At 34.0% G+C, this 13740-nt stretch overlaps 1 protein-coding gene across 1 annotated transcript; it reads left to right on the top strand.

Moving 5' to 3' along the window:
* Nucleotides 1-11919: 11919 nt before the first annotated feature.
* LOC106368388 lies at nucleotides 11920-12372 on the top strand. The gene has a single exon (XM_013808337.3). The coding sequence runs from the start codon at nucleotides 11920-11922 to the stop codon at nucleotides 12370-12372; it is 453 nt and encodes a 150-aa protein (XP_013663791.1).
* The last annotated feature ends 1368 nt before the right edge of the window (nucleotides 12373-13740 follow it).

Below are 13740 nucleotides of genomic sequence, written 5' to 3'. Positions count from 1 at the left end.
TTTTTGACCTGCATAAAAATAAAACAAAAATCAGTGACAATCTAACATAAACTGAATGAAATTACCTAATAGAGGGTTGCCTCCCACTCAGCGCTTTGTTATAGTCTTTTAGCTTGACTTTGGAGATCTGATTTAGTCCGGATGAGAATGAGAACATGCTCCAAAACAGGTCTCAATGTCTACTCTCTGAAGCTTTATCATTCTTGTGTGAAAGCCTCCTCCATAGACTCTTCTCCTTTGTCAATCATCTCAGCAATAAGTAGTGCTTCTAGCTTTGCAAAAGGCTGTGAGAAGCATTTGCTGCGCACTCTATATTTCCTGACACCATCTGAGAAGCGAGGAAGAAATGATAACTGAGAATCACCCATGATCCTTTTTTCTCTTCTTCCAATTCCTCCTCTTCTTTCCCCAGACTTGTCTGATCGCATGGTGGTATTTCCATCCCTAAGATTTCCACACACATCGAACTCCTTCTGCTCTGATATGCGTCCAGTGTCGATCAATGGAGAAGTGGCATCGTCAATCGATGCTGGTTTGTTCGTGTCATTTGATGGTATCCGATTGGTGTCGATTGATGCTGCTTGTGCTGGGCCCTTATCGACTTCATCTCTAAATCGCAACTCTCTCTGAGAAGCTTCTACGTGGTAATGATCATCCAACACCTCAACGTAAGAACTCAGATGCACACCTTTATCTGGTGGGATAGAAAATTCAACTTCAAACATATCGCATGGAACAACAATCTTCACAGGGTCATATATCCTCTTCACTCTTTTGTGAAACCCAACAACTTCTTCTGCGCAGATAGGTGGTCTCAGATGTTCGTGGACAACAGGGTGTGAGGCCTTAGACATGTACATCCTTTCCTCAACTTATTCCAGCTCGACTATATATCCTCTTCACTCTTTTGTGAAACCCAACAACTTCTTCTGCGCAGATAGGTGGTCTCAGATGTTCGTGGACAATATGGTGTGAGGCCTTAGACATGTACATCCTTTCCTCAACTTATTCCAGCTCGACTATGTATCCTGACAGTTCATCCAACCATGGGTGTCGATCGATGCAATCGGGTGGGTGTCGATCGATGATAGAGTGTGGGTGTAGATCGATGATGGAGGGTGGTTGTCGATCGATCTCATCAGGTTGGTGTCGATCGATGCTAGCCTTTGGTGAAGTTTCCAGATATCCTCTCGAAGTATGCTGATCGTCATCAAGCTTCTTCTTCGAATTCTGATCCATATCTTCAAGCCATTCCTCCAGCTATAAGAAGTCTTCCATAGTGACTTCTCTACTCGAATCCAAGTCTTTAATCTTTTCTCCATCCTCCAACTCCAAGAACTCTTCTAACTCCAGGAAATCTTCCATGGTGATATATTTTTTCACATCTGGAGAAGGAGAACAACCTGATACATCAATGCTCTTATGGGTCGAGTCTGCAATGTCATGAGGACAACTCGATCTTCCATGGATTTTGAGTGGTGTCGATCGGAAACAGGAGTCTCCGTCGATCGATGCTGGGATTGTCTGGGCAATCGATTCTGAGGTCATACCATTGGTCGACGTTGAGGCTGTGCCGTCACTCGACGTTGAGGTTGTACTATCGATCGATGTTGCGGCACTGGTGTCGATCGATGTTGAGGTAGTGGTGGTGATCGATGCTGAGGTCGAATAACTACTCTCAGCTTCTTCTGCTCTGCTCAGCTCTTCCATGTTTTTTATTACTCTCTACCATAATGTATTCGAGCAACTGTCTCGAAATCTGATCTTCCCTCTTTATTTGCCAACTTTCAACAAGCCTGTTCCACTTATCATTCTTCTCTTTTTCTCGAGTTGCTTCAGCATCATCAAGAAATTTGTAAAGGAAGGCTCTTTCAATGTCCTCCCAGCTGGTTAGAGATCCTGGTTGTAGTTGATTGAACCAGCTGAATGCATCCCCAGAGATAGAATAGGGGAAGATCTTGCAGAGCATGTGGTATTCAGACACTTCATTCTGCTCACTCCTTGACACGAGATTCTCAAGCTCTTCGATGTGATTTCTGGGATCTTGGTGAGGAAGACCCTGGAAGGGGTCTTGACCTGCCCAGTCATATCACTCTCGGCTCAGGTCAAAGTCATTCATCTCAGCAACATCAATCACATCAGGGATCACAGCTCCCTGAGCATTAATAAACAGTCCTGCGCTGCTGCGAGTGCGATCTTCTTCGTCTCTTAACATCCCATTCTCATCAACTTTAAGTATTAGCACTTTGATCTTCTCTGTTTCCTCGCAAGTGGTGTCGTTTTTCACAGGATGAACAGTGTTCTGATGAACAGTGTCACAGTCAACAGTGTCGAGATGAACAGTGTCGAGATGTACAGTGTCGATCGACGAGTGATGAACAGCATCGATCGACGCAGGATGAATAGTGTCAAGATGTACAGTACCGGGATGAACAGTACTGAAGTGAACAGTATCGTGGTGAACAGTGTTGTCCGACACAAGATGATTAGTGTCGTTCGACGCTTGGTTCACGCTGTCGATCAATTTCTGGTTCACGCTATCGATCGCTGTGCTTGTAGGGTGTCGATCCATACTTCCCTCGTAGACTTACAGATCGTGCATAAACCAGCAGACTCCTTCTTTGAAAAACCCATAAATCCGCTCTTCATTATTTTTCATGGTACTAAGATGTATGTATCTGAAACAAAAGAAAAAAATTTATCAGTTTTTTGAACTGTAATAAAACCTAGACTAAATCTAATTAAACAAGATCTAATGGCGATCAAAGCTCCCCGGTAACGGCGCCAAATTTGATCACTCAAATTACCCTAAGGAGTGATTTATACTCTCTCAAATAAGTGGTCGAGTTGTAGTACTTAGGGATCGAATCCACAGAGAGCTACGGAAGCAAATAAATCTAATCAAGTTTGATTAAGCTAGGTTGATTTAATGATTAAATGTAAATAGTAGGTTTTGTGAGCAAGTTAATTGCTTGATTGATTGATTGGGGTTTGATGGGTTTGCTAGGGTTAGGGTTTCTATTCAGAAAATCAGGATTATAATCCTACAGATGCCTAACAAGTCGTATGCATGATATTATAGAGTTCAACACTTATAAACAAACCATTAGGCTCTCGCTTTATAGGTTTGTCTATTGACCAGTGTCGTTCGATGATTCTATAGGAATATCGATCGATACACTTGTTGAACCGTCGACCGATTATTCGATTAAAATATCGATGGACGCTTTTGGTCAAGCTTTAGCAGGCAGGTTGAATGTGCTCACTAAGCTTACTATATCAGTTCTCGCCTTACTCTAGCAAGTCTTAGCTCAATTAAGATGGTTTCAGGATGAGATGCAAGCTATCGCTTATGTCTACAATTCCTAGGGCAATTTCTAGGTAGCTAATCTAGAAACATGGATTAATGACAATCCTAAAGATGAATATCAAAACTTATCAATCTATAGTTGGGGCTAATCCCTCATCCTATTTGAACCCTAAACCTAACAGATAGATCTATTCAGACATGAAGTTTGTCACAGAAATCATAGATGTATAGATAAGAAACTGCAATAGATACTATAAAAACTAGAGGAGTTCCAGGAGGACTCTGAAGGAGTTCCTCCTTTCTCTCCTAACTAAGAACAATGAATAAAATAAAGCTTAGCCGTCAACAATGGCTTAGAAAATACATAAATAGGGTTTTAGATCGTCCAAGGGTATCCTGGTAATTTGTGGTTGCTTCTGGGTTTCAGCAGTCATAAAATATGCTCAGCCCATGTTCTGGCATCACTGTCGATCAACACCAATGATGTTTCATCGATCGACAGTCTTTCATCTCCTCGACACTTTCCTCTCGCGAGGCAGACAGACCACTCTTCAGTAAAAAGGGCATAACTTATGCTACATGATGCTGATTGACCTCACACTGATGGCATTGGAAAGATAACTAAAATCTCTATCTTGTGTCAAAAGATGTACGCAATATAACAGTATGAAGGTCTCCATTAATAGCTAAACATCTGACGCGTCTGTGCAGTTCTACACTTTAAAAGACTTCAAAAGACACCAAAATCACCATATTCCTCCAAATTGTCCATGAACCTGTAAATACTCTAAATAGACTCTATATAGTAGTAAATATATATTAAAACACTTATAGACCATGGCTAAAAGTGGGTAAAATCCATGGCCTAACAGTTTTTCTGCCCAATTGGAGCAGCTTGCTCCTGCTGTAGCGCGGTCTGTTCAGCAGCTTGTTGAGCAGCTGGTTCCTGCGCTTGAATGACATGCTGCAACTGCTGTTGCATCTGTTGCAACTGAGCAGTGAGTTGCTCTTGATTGTCGTCCATTATGGCGTTGTTCGGCCCTTATTGTTGACGGTTTGTTCTTTCTAACCTTGCTAGCTCCTGGTTGCTAAATGTAACTTACTCTCCTTGTGCGTTTCTCCGAGTATGTCTACTGGTCATACACCTGAAAAATTAGCTGCAACAAAAAGGATAGAGCAAGTTAGAGGTCTTAGACTAAATAAATAACCGAAAAATAAAGGTAAAGAGCTGGTCCCCGGCAACGGCGCCAAAACTTGATACACTAAAATTGTGTATTTACTACTGCAAGCTTACAGTGTAGATGTAGTATTTGAGATTCAATTCCAGAGGACCAGTTTACACTTTATTTCTATAGGATCAATATCAAGCTAAGACAATGTGGGGGTTTTAAGATTTGTGTATCGTGACAAGAAAGTAACAAGATTAATTAAAGATTTCAGATGATTAAAATGCTAGTCTAGGGTGGTTTGATCAGGTGTTGAACAAGTGTGAGCCAAACAATTATTCAAGTTCAATTAAGAGGAAGTCTACAACTCGGATCACTCAAGTAGAACAGTCCACAATCGTGGTACTGCTCCCTATGCTGATCGATCTTGATACCTAAACTCTCGTTTGGATCAAGACGCGACAGCAAGCAATAGAGATCAAGTCCGATATGTTCACAAAATACCCTAATATCTACTTTCGCTGATTAGGAATGCAATTCTCATTCATAACAGATCTAGCAACCTATTACACGGTTAATGAACATGTTAAACCTAGGATCTAACATTAAGCGGCCAGTTTAATGCAAGGAACAAGAGCAGTAATGAATGAAGACAAACGATTTATAACTTATTCATGTTTAGCTCATGGATCTAACACCCTAACACTCTAGACTAAGCAAGTTGACTACTCAGCCATGAAACAAGAAAACACATAGATTGAAACTGAATAATACTGCATATAAAATAAAATAGAAGCAAGAGGGTTCAGGATAATCTTCTCTAGGCGAGATAGATGGAGCCTTCTCCCTTTACAAAGTAGCAAAATCACAATATCAAAAGCTCTAGGGTCTGGTTTCTTCTGTAAAAATAGCGTAGAAAAAAATAGAAAAACAGAAAAAGAAGTTATATCAAAGCCACAGACGGTTGGGAGAGAAAAATAGGGAGATTAGGGCAAATCCCGAAATAAGTTGTAGTTTCCTTAAAAAATCTCTGCCACTGGAACATGCACTCGGAGTGTTCCGCGCGATTGGGAACAACCATCAAGACTGTTCTGCGTGAAAGTCACCAAAATGTACTCTTTTAATTTCTACCTCTTTTGTTCCAGCTGGTCTATCTCCCATCCAATGCAACTCCAGACCTGTCATGATTCGAAAAGGACTAAAAGGACTCGATAAAGACTCAAAAACACTTTAGAAAACATTGTTAGAATGTATCAAAAACACAACATATGACTAGCTCAGCGGGTTATGGAGAAGGTGAAGAACCTGTTAATTAAAGCTAATTCTGACTATGAAACAGAAATAGAAAGTAACAGTGAAGTTGATTCAGAAAACTAGAGTGATGGTTTGACTAACTATCGACTCGCAAGGGATAGGCAAAGGAAGACTATTTTCCCACCAACACGATACGCAGATATCAGCCCTCCTTTGAACTTCACGGAAGAGTCTGAAGTGGCTTTTTCTCTTGCATCAGCATAAGAGTTAGCTGAGGCCGAAGAACCGAGAGATTATTATGAGGCCATGAGATGTAAAGATAAGAAATTATGGAAGGCCGTTGCTGGTGAAGAGATGACGTCCCTGGCCAAAAAAAACAAAATGCGCTTGGTGGTAGATAAACATGAACGACAAAAGATCATTCAGAGTAAATGGATATTGAAATTTAAACTAGGAATACCAGGATTTGAGCCTAAGAGGTACACGTCTGGATTAGTAGGTAAAGGATATGCTCAATGTGAAGGTATTAATTATCAAGAAGTGTGCTCACCCGTATTGAATATCTCAATTTGAGTTATTCTATCATTGGTTGCTTATGGTGATTTGGAGCTTGAACACATGGATGTTCAAACAGTTTCTCCCAGCCTGAAGGTTTTGAAGTAGGTGGGGATGAGAAGTTTGTTTGCTCAAGAAATCTCTCTATGGATTGAAATAGTCTCCAACATAGTGGAATAAACGGTTTGACAAGTTCATGATGAATCAAGATTTTGTGAGAAGTGAGCAAGATCATAGTGTGTCTACGTGAAGAAAGTATCTATCTTAAACTGTACATATATGAGATGTTATTAGCAGCCAAGGAGATTCATTAGATTTCAAAGTTATAGGGCTTGTTAAGCTCTGAGTTTGAAATGAAAGATTTGGAGCGGAAAAGGTAGAAGAATTCTTGGTATGAACATTTTTCAAGACATGAAGAATATAATAATAATAAAGCTGGCTCAATCAAAATATTTTCAGAAGGTTATGAGAAACTTAAATATGGCAGCATCTAAGAAGGTAAATACACTGATTGGAGAACATTTTAAGTTGTACTCTATTGAAGAGGATTTTGAGGCGTTAGACACAAACACAGTTCCAAACTCAAGTGCTGTAGGAATCATCATGTACGCCATGGTAGGATCGCGACCCGACCTAGCTTATGAAGTTGGTTACATAAAAGGTTTATGAGTAAAAATGGGGAAATACAGTAGGAAACCGTAAAATGGTTGATGAGATACATCAAATGGGAATCTCAGTTGTGTCTAACTTATACAAAAGGAAAGGATTCTATGATTCTGATTAACGCAACTGATTTGGACATGAGAAGATCGATTTCTGGATATGTGTTCAAGGTAAGGGGAAACATTGTGAGCTGGAAGTCAAATTTTTAGCCTGTAGTGGCCCTATCAACTAATAAAGCTGAGTGTAGTCCATATCAACTTAATATTATGAAGATGTATTAGCCTGTAGAGGGGTCATAATTAGACCATTTCCAATGTTATCTTATTTGGAAGAAAAACATCAAAAAGGGAAAAAAAAAATATTTTCTAATAGTACATCATTTTGAGGGAAAAATGAGTTTGTGAATAGTATTTCTCCAAATTTGAAAACACTATTCAAAAGCCTCATTTTAGTGTTAAACTTTTTTTATTTTAGTAGAGTTGGCGTTCAAAACGGTCCAACAAAAAATCTCGCTTCAAATCGACTCAAATTTCCTCCGGTTTCATTAACGGCGGTCATGATTGTCGGATCAATTAGTTCCGGCTAGAGCGAAAGGCATCATCAAAGGAGAATACAAGAATTAGATGATGTAAGGCATTGTGATGGTTTCAGCTGAAGCAGTTTCGCCGGCGGTGTCACCCACGGTGAAGCCAAACGCGGTGGGGTCAGAACAGCGGAGTCAAGTCTCATGTACCCTAGGTGTAACAAAAGAACACCATGGGCCTGATTGGTAAAGACTGTAGTTTTAATATTTTTTTTCTGTTGTAAAATTATAGCTGTCAATTTTTTGTCGTAGCTTGAAATTTTGTTGCTCTAGAATTTTGGCTGTAAGATTTGGACTTTTGATTTTCTTTAAAAACATAATTGGTATACATCTAAATTAATATTATACACATGATTTAACACCATATTAACAAATATGAAATTAAATTTTAAACTTGTTTCATTTTTATTGAATAAATATAGAAATTTTAATTTTAAAAAATTTATAAAATAAATTAATAATTTTTTAGAATTTTGTAATAATGTTTTTTTTAATATGAATTTAATTACTACTATTACTGTAAACAAACTAACACGAAAAAACTAGTTTATACCCAAATAATAAATTAAATAAAATATAAAATAGGAACATGTGCGTGCAACTTTACGTTTCTTTTTCGTTCTTTTTTCTCTATGACTAAATAATATACTTCCTCTGCTTTATATTAAGTGTCGTTGTAGAGAAATTTTTTTCGTTTCATATATGTATTTCAATGCAGAATTTATTAACTTTATTTGCCTGTTTATTTTTCTATTAGTTGAAATATGGTTAGGTATATGGGTGATGATGTTTTTATATAAAAAAAATGTAATACTAAATATTTTCTTAATCTGTATTCACAAATCTAAAGTGACACTTAATATGAAATTGGAAGAATATATGTTTACATCTAGGGCTATTATTATTTATCCAATTCTTTTAATAAAAGTTAAATGAAATGTGACAATTTTTCTGGAAATCTAATAAAATTGAGCTGTAGACATTTGGATTTCCAAAGCACTACCGCAGACTTCTTTTTTAAAATGGCTGTAGCATAAAAATGTTAATAAAGCTTGATTGTTCTGAGATTTATTGCTTTAAATTTAAAAGTGCTGTGTGCAGCTCTCACAGCTTGTACCAATCACCACCCATGTTGCAGCATCTTTAAGCAAAGCTTAAACGTGTTTTATGAATTGTAATCTATTTTGTACTCTCTCTGTTCTTAAAAAATAGACTTTTTAATATTTTCACACATATTAAGAAAACACATTAAACTATCATAATAAATGTATCTTTTTCTGTAATTTTCAATTTTCAATAACTTTTAACCAATAGTAATTCAATAAAGACAATTAATTTTTTAAAAAATTACAATTTTTTTCTTAGAAAACACAAAAAATACATCTTTCGGAAATAAACGTTTTTTTCTAGAAAGTCTATCATTAAAGAACAGAGGGAGTATTATTTATGTGTTGGGCTTATAAGTCTAATATTGTATTCGTACTTCAGCCCACGGAGCTAAATGAAAAAGTAGACAAAAACGATCTCGAAAATAGTTTTTTTTTAGTTTTTCTCGAAAAAATAGTTTTCAACTAAGAAAATGACCAAAATATGTTTTATTAAATGGTAAAAATGTATTTTTATTTTAGGGTTAACTAATCTATATTTATGATTTATAGTTAATGGAATTTTGGGGATAGGCTTTCAAATTTTAAAAAATAAAAATTAAAAATTAAAAATTTCAAAATAAAAATGAGCTATTTTGATCATTTTCTTTTCCAAAGGTTATTTTTGCGACAAAAATTTAAAAATTCCATATGAGAGAATTACAAAAAGAACCACCCTACTTTATCCGAAAAGTAAACAAATACGATCAAAAAGGTGAATTAAAACCCTAGCTAGGCTACCTAACACGCAAGTGAAATTATTTCAAGGATTAAAACTCAGAGAAAAGCGATTTTACGACATGCCTCAGTATCCGGAGATCATTAATCGTAACATAAGACATGTGTCTCGTTGCTTCTTTCTTACGTAAAACAGTTATATTCGTGTTTCTTTCTGTTTACTTCACAATTTATTTTGTTTGTTTCAAACTTCGAGATCAGCAAGAACATGTTTCTCTGTTCTCTTTTTATTGAAACGGCTGTTTATATCCGAAAGAGAGTCACACATTGCATCAACCTTTCACTATTAAATTAGTGCGAGTTACAAGTGAACAAACCTTGAAAATCAGGAAACATTATATTTATTTATGTTTCCTTATTATACTTAGAGAGGTGTAACCGCATCGGTTGCAACTGCGTTGCGGATGCGGATAGTTGCAGTTTTAAGCAGTTTTAAGAGATTTGTAAGATTGGTACTGCATATAGAGAAATTTGTGCGTTTGCGAGATACTTATGACTGGTTCACCACCAAATACAACAACAGTTAAATAATAAATTAATAATATTTATATGTTATAATTATAAAATTATAAAAATCATAATATTATAATAAATATAAAAATTATATTTATAAAATTATATTTTTAAATTTTTAAAACTATAGCAAAATATTTTTATTTCAAAAATTTATAATATAAATTAAAATATGATAGATATATTTTAGTATTTCTATTATTTCAATTTAAAATTTTATTTTTATTTTTATATTTATATTGTTTTTAGAAGAAATTTTTTTTTACCCTTCCTCGACCGATCGCAGCCGCAGACGAAAGCTAGAACCAGGTTTTGAATTTAAAAGGTTTAAGCGATTTAGAACAGTTTGGGTTATTGTTGCAAAACGTCAACAATCGCTACCAATCGCAAAAGCTACGCTTGTAGGTGGTAGCGAAAAAACCCAGTCATGCCTTCGGTTTATGTATCTCGAAAAATATTAGGCGCTAAAATCATGAAAATCTTGGTAGTTTGAAATTCTTGAAAAGCGCTTCTTCTTTTTTTTAACACCTCTTGAAAATCGCTAAATGTTGAAAAAATGGAATCACATCTTTCTTCTTATTTTTACAAACAAAACATGCATAACAAAGGGTTTAATAATGGGGATTTTGGTTATTAGTTATTAATATCTGGAAACAGTCAATTAATTAAGAAATTAGGATTTTTCATATGAATAACAGAAATGATAATTTTAAATATAAAATTATTTTATACTTTAAAAAAAATTGGTTTCGTTTTAACAATATTATTTATATATTTTAGCTTTATTGTTTTGGAAAAATTAAAACTGTAAATGTAATTATAAAAAGGGGGCTTGTTCATTTATATTTCGTTGTAAAAATATCAGATTCATTTTGTTTAAACTTCAATAGAATTATTAAATTAATAAGAATAACAATTTTTTATTTTATATTTAATGACAATTTATTTTAAATATGTCTCTTATTTCCTTATTTTAAATATGCCTATATTTAAATATATAAATTCTAATAAATTTTGGCTTTTTACTTATTTTAGTTAAAATACATTAAATTAGTAAATTAATTTCGTTAATTAACCTAACGTTCCGCTAAAGTTTTAAAAATATTAATTATTTAACTATGAAAAAATTTATTAATTGATTAGTATTGCTTTGGTTTTTTATTTGTTAAGGAACTCTTAGAATTGATTTTGATTATATATATATATATATATTTAAACAAGAATATTATATATAAGTTAATGTATAAAAATATATTTTTATTTTTTATTACTAAATATATATAATATTTCAAAATATTATTAAACATATTGTAAAGGAAATTTACTTTAATGGTGATATATAATTTATTATTTACAAAGAAAAATTTTACATATCACAATTAGGTGTTGTCATGTCACATTTTTCAAAAACCATATTTGTTCCTGTTGAGATGAATATAGTGATGACAATTAAATAATCACTTTCCAAAATAATGTTTAGCGGATATTTTCTATTTATCTAAGAGATAAATATTTAAGATAAAAATGTGTTTCCGCAAAATACATGTTTTAAGTTTTCTATGAAAATTTTATTAGTTTTTAAGCAATTTTTAGTTAATAATGTTGAATTGTAAATTTCAAAATAAAAATTAAAATACTATTGGTTTGGAATTATAAAAAAATAGTCAATTTCTAAAACAATACATTTGTAATGAAACAATGCACATGCTAAAACCGGTCATGTATCTTAGGGCTTTTTTTTTTAAAAAAAAAGTTAATTTGTTTGAATCTACGACGTCATGGGAATACACTCAGTCACTCACCAATTCACCATGTCATCAGTACGTGATGCGTTACACTACACCACTACAATCAATCACTAATTGCAAAACAGACCGATATCTGTTATACTATCATGAAAGACCCCCTCGCAAAACATTCTATATAATCTCTCAATAGTTACATCCTCTAATAAGTAACACTTCAAACATAACAACAACTATCATAATAAAAATGAAGACATCCCACACTGCTTTCCTTATCTCCATCCTTCTCTTAGCTTCATTTTCATCCCTCACTCACGGACTCTTACTTAACGGTCTCCAGATCGGTGCTGTCAGAGTTAACGGCGTCCTGTTCTGTTCCCTTGACGGCAACCTCAGGGGAAACAGTCCTCCGTTATCCGGAGCCATTGTCCAGCTATCGTGCGCCGGGTCTCAAACCAATCTTGGCCAAGCTTTGACTAATCCCGCCGGAGCCTTCGTCGTCTTGGTGAGGATTCTTGACACTATCCTCTTTGACCCTTCCTCATGCTTCGTCAGGGTTAATCTCCCTGTTGCCACCTGTTCAGTTTTCCCGCCGGACGGTGCCCTCACCGCCTCCATAAACCTAGTCAATATCGTTCAGACCGCTATTCTCAACATCGCCAACTTCACCACCGGTCCTTTCGTCAGCTCTGTCCTTTGAATGAAATGTAACAAAAGAGTACACAAAAGTCGGACGTGCATGTAAGTTTGCTTTTTGTTATTTGTGCTTTGGTTATGGTATCTTTATGCTGGCAACAAAAAAATGTAAAAGCTCTAGCTTTATAGTTGTTTTGTAATTGTGTTCCGTTACGACCAACTTAATGAATAAAGCACGTACTTGTATATTATATTGGATGTTTTGCTAGTTTTGATCATCGTTTATTGAACGAAATTTTACTTGTACCACACTGAAATTGAAAACCTAGAAAACTGAAGAGGTTATACATGTGTACTATTTATCAAATAATTATAGGTGTGTCTGTTCTACTGTTCGTCAACCTAATCTGACCAACATCTGGTTAATAATTTCGACACAATAATCATCTTACCATCACGATTATCCATGAAGGATACCCCGCGACAGGGGCCAGTGTTCTCATCGCATAACTAGTTTTGTTTCCTAAATCTATTTCGCAACAAATTCATGATAAATATTACACTTAATGCACATTAATACTATAAACTTTAAAATGAAAGGTAGAAAACCTCTTTCCATAAATTCGTGGGTATTATCCTCTATTAAATAATGTTTATTACATTTTTTAAAATTTTATTGTTAATGAAATCAATTAACAATATTTAAAAAATTTAAAATATATGTTGTATTTGGGAATAAAACTTAATAATGAGAACATATTTAAAAAAAATCCATTTTACTTAATAATCTAAATTTCTACCTAATTAAAATTTTTAAATAACCAATTTGACTAATCTATTTAATTGACGATATTGTTTTAGATATATATATATATATATATATATAACTAAAATGCTATTAGAAAATTATTTTTAAATTATGTATGATATTACATATGTTCAATTGAATTTTATCTTAAGTTATTTTTCTTTAGTAATGATTTGAAATATTAGATTTGGTAATAACATGTACATTTAAGTATTAGTATTAAAAAAAATTAAAAACACCTAAGATTTTTCATATGAGAAAATTGTAATAGGGAAAGTTTCAAAAGAATATTCTTCAAGTTTTGTATGTAAAGAAAAATATTTAGACAAGATAACAATGTTCTAAAAAAAGAAAAAAAAACATATAAAATAAAAATACTACATATAATCAAATGTTAAAGTAAATGAGTTAAAATAAAATTAATTTGATAATAATAGATATACAAGAAATGCAATTACTCATTCTAACAAATTACTCATTTTAATAAGTATAATATAAATATTTTACTAAAAATGCATGACAAATATTTATATATCGGGTTGAGAAATTAAAAATTAAAACTACGTATATAACGGGTTGGAAATTTAAATATAGTTATTATTTATGACCAAAAACCTATCAAAA

This window comes from Brassica napus, chromosome C2, assembly GCF_020379485.1.
Source record: "Brassica napus cultivar Da-Ae chromosome C2, Da-Ae, whole genome shotgun sequence".
Taxonomy (NCBI): Eukaryota; Viridiplantae; Streptophyta; class Magnoliopsida; order Brassicales; family Brassicaceae; genus Brassica; species Brassica napus.
This window is presented reverse-complemented; position numbering and strand designations above follow the sequence as displayed.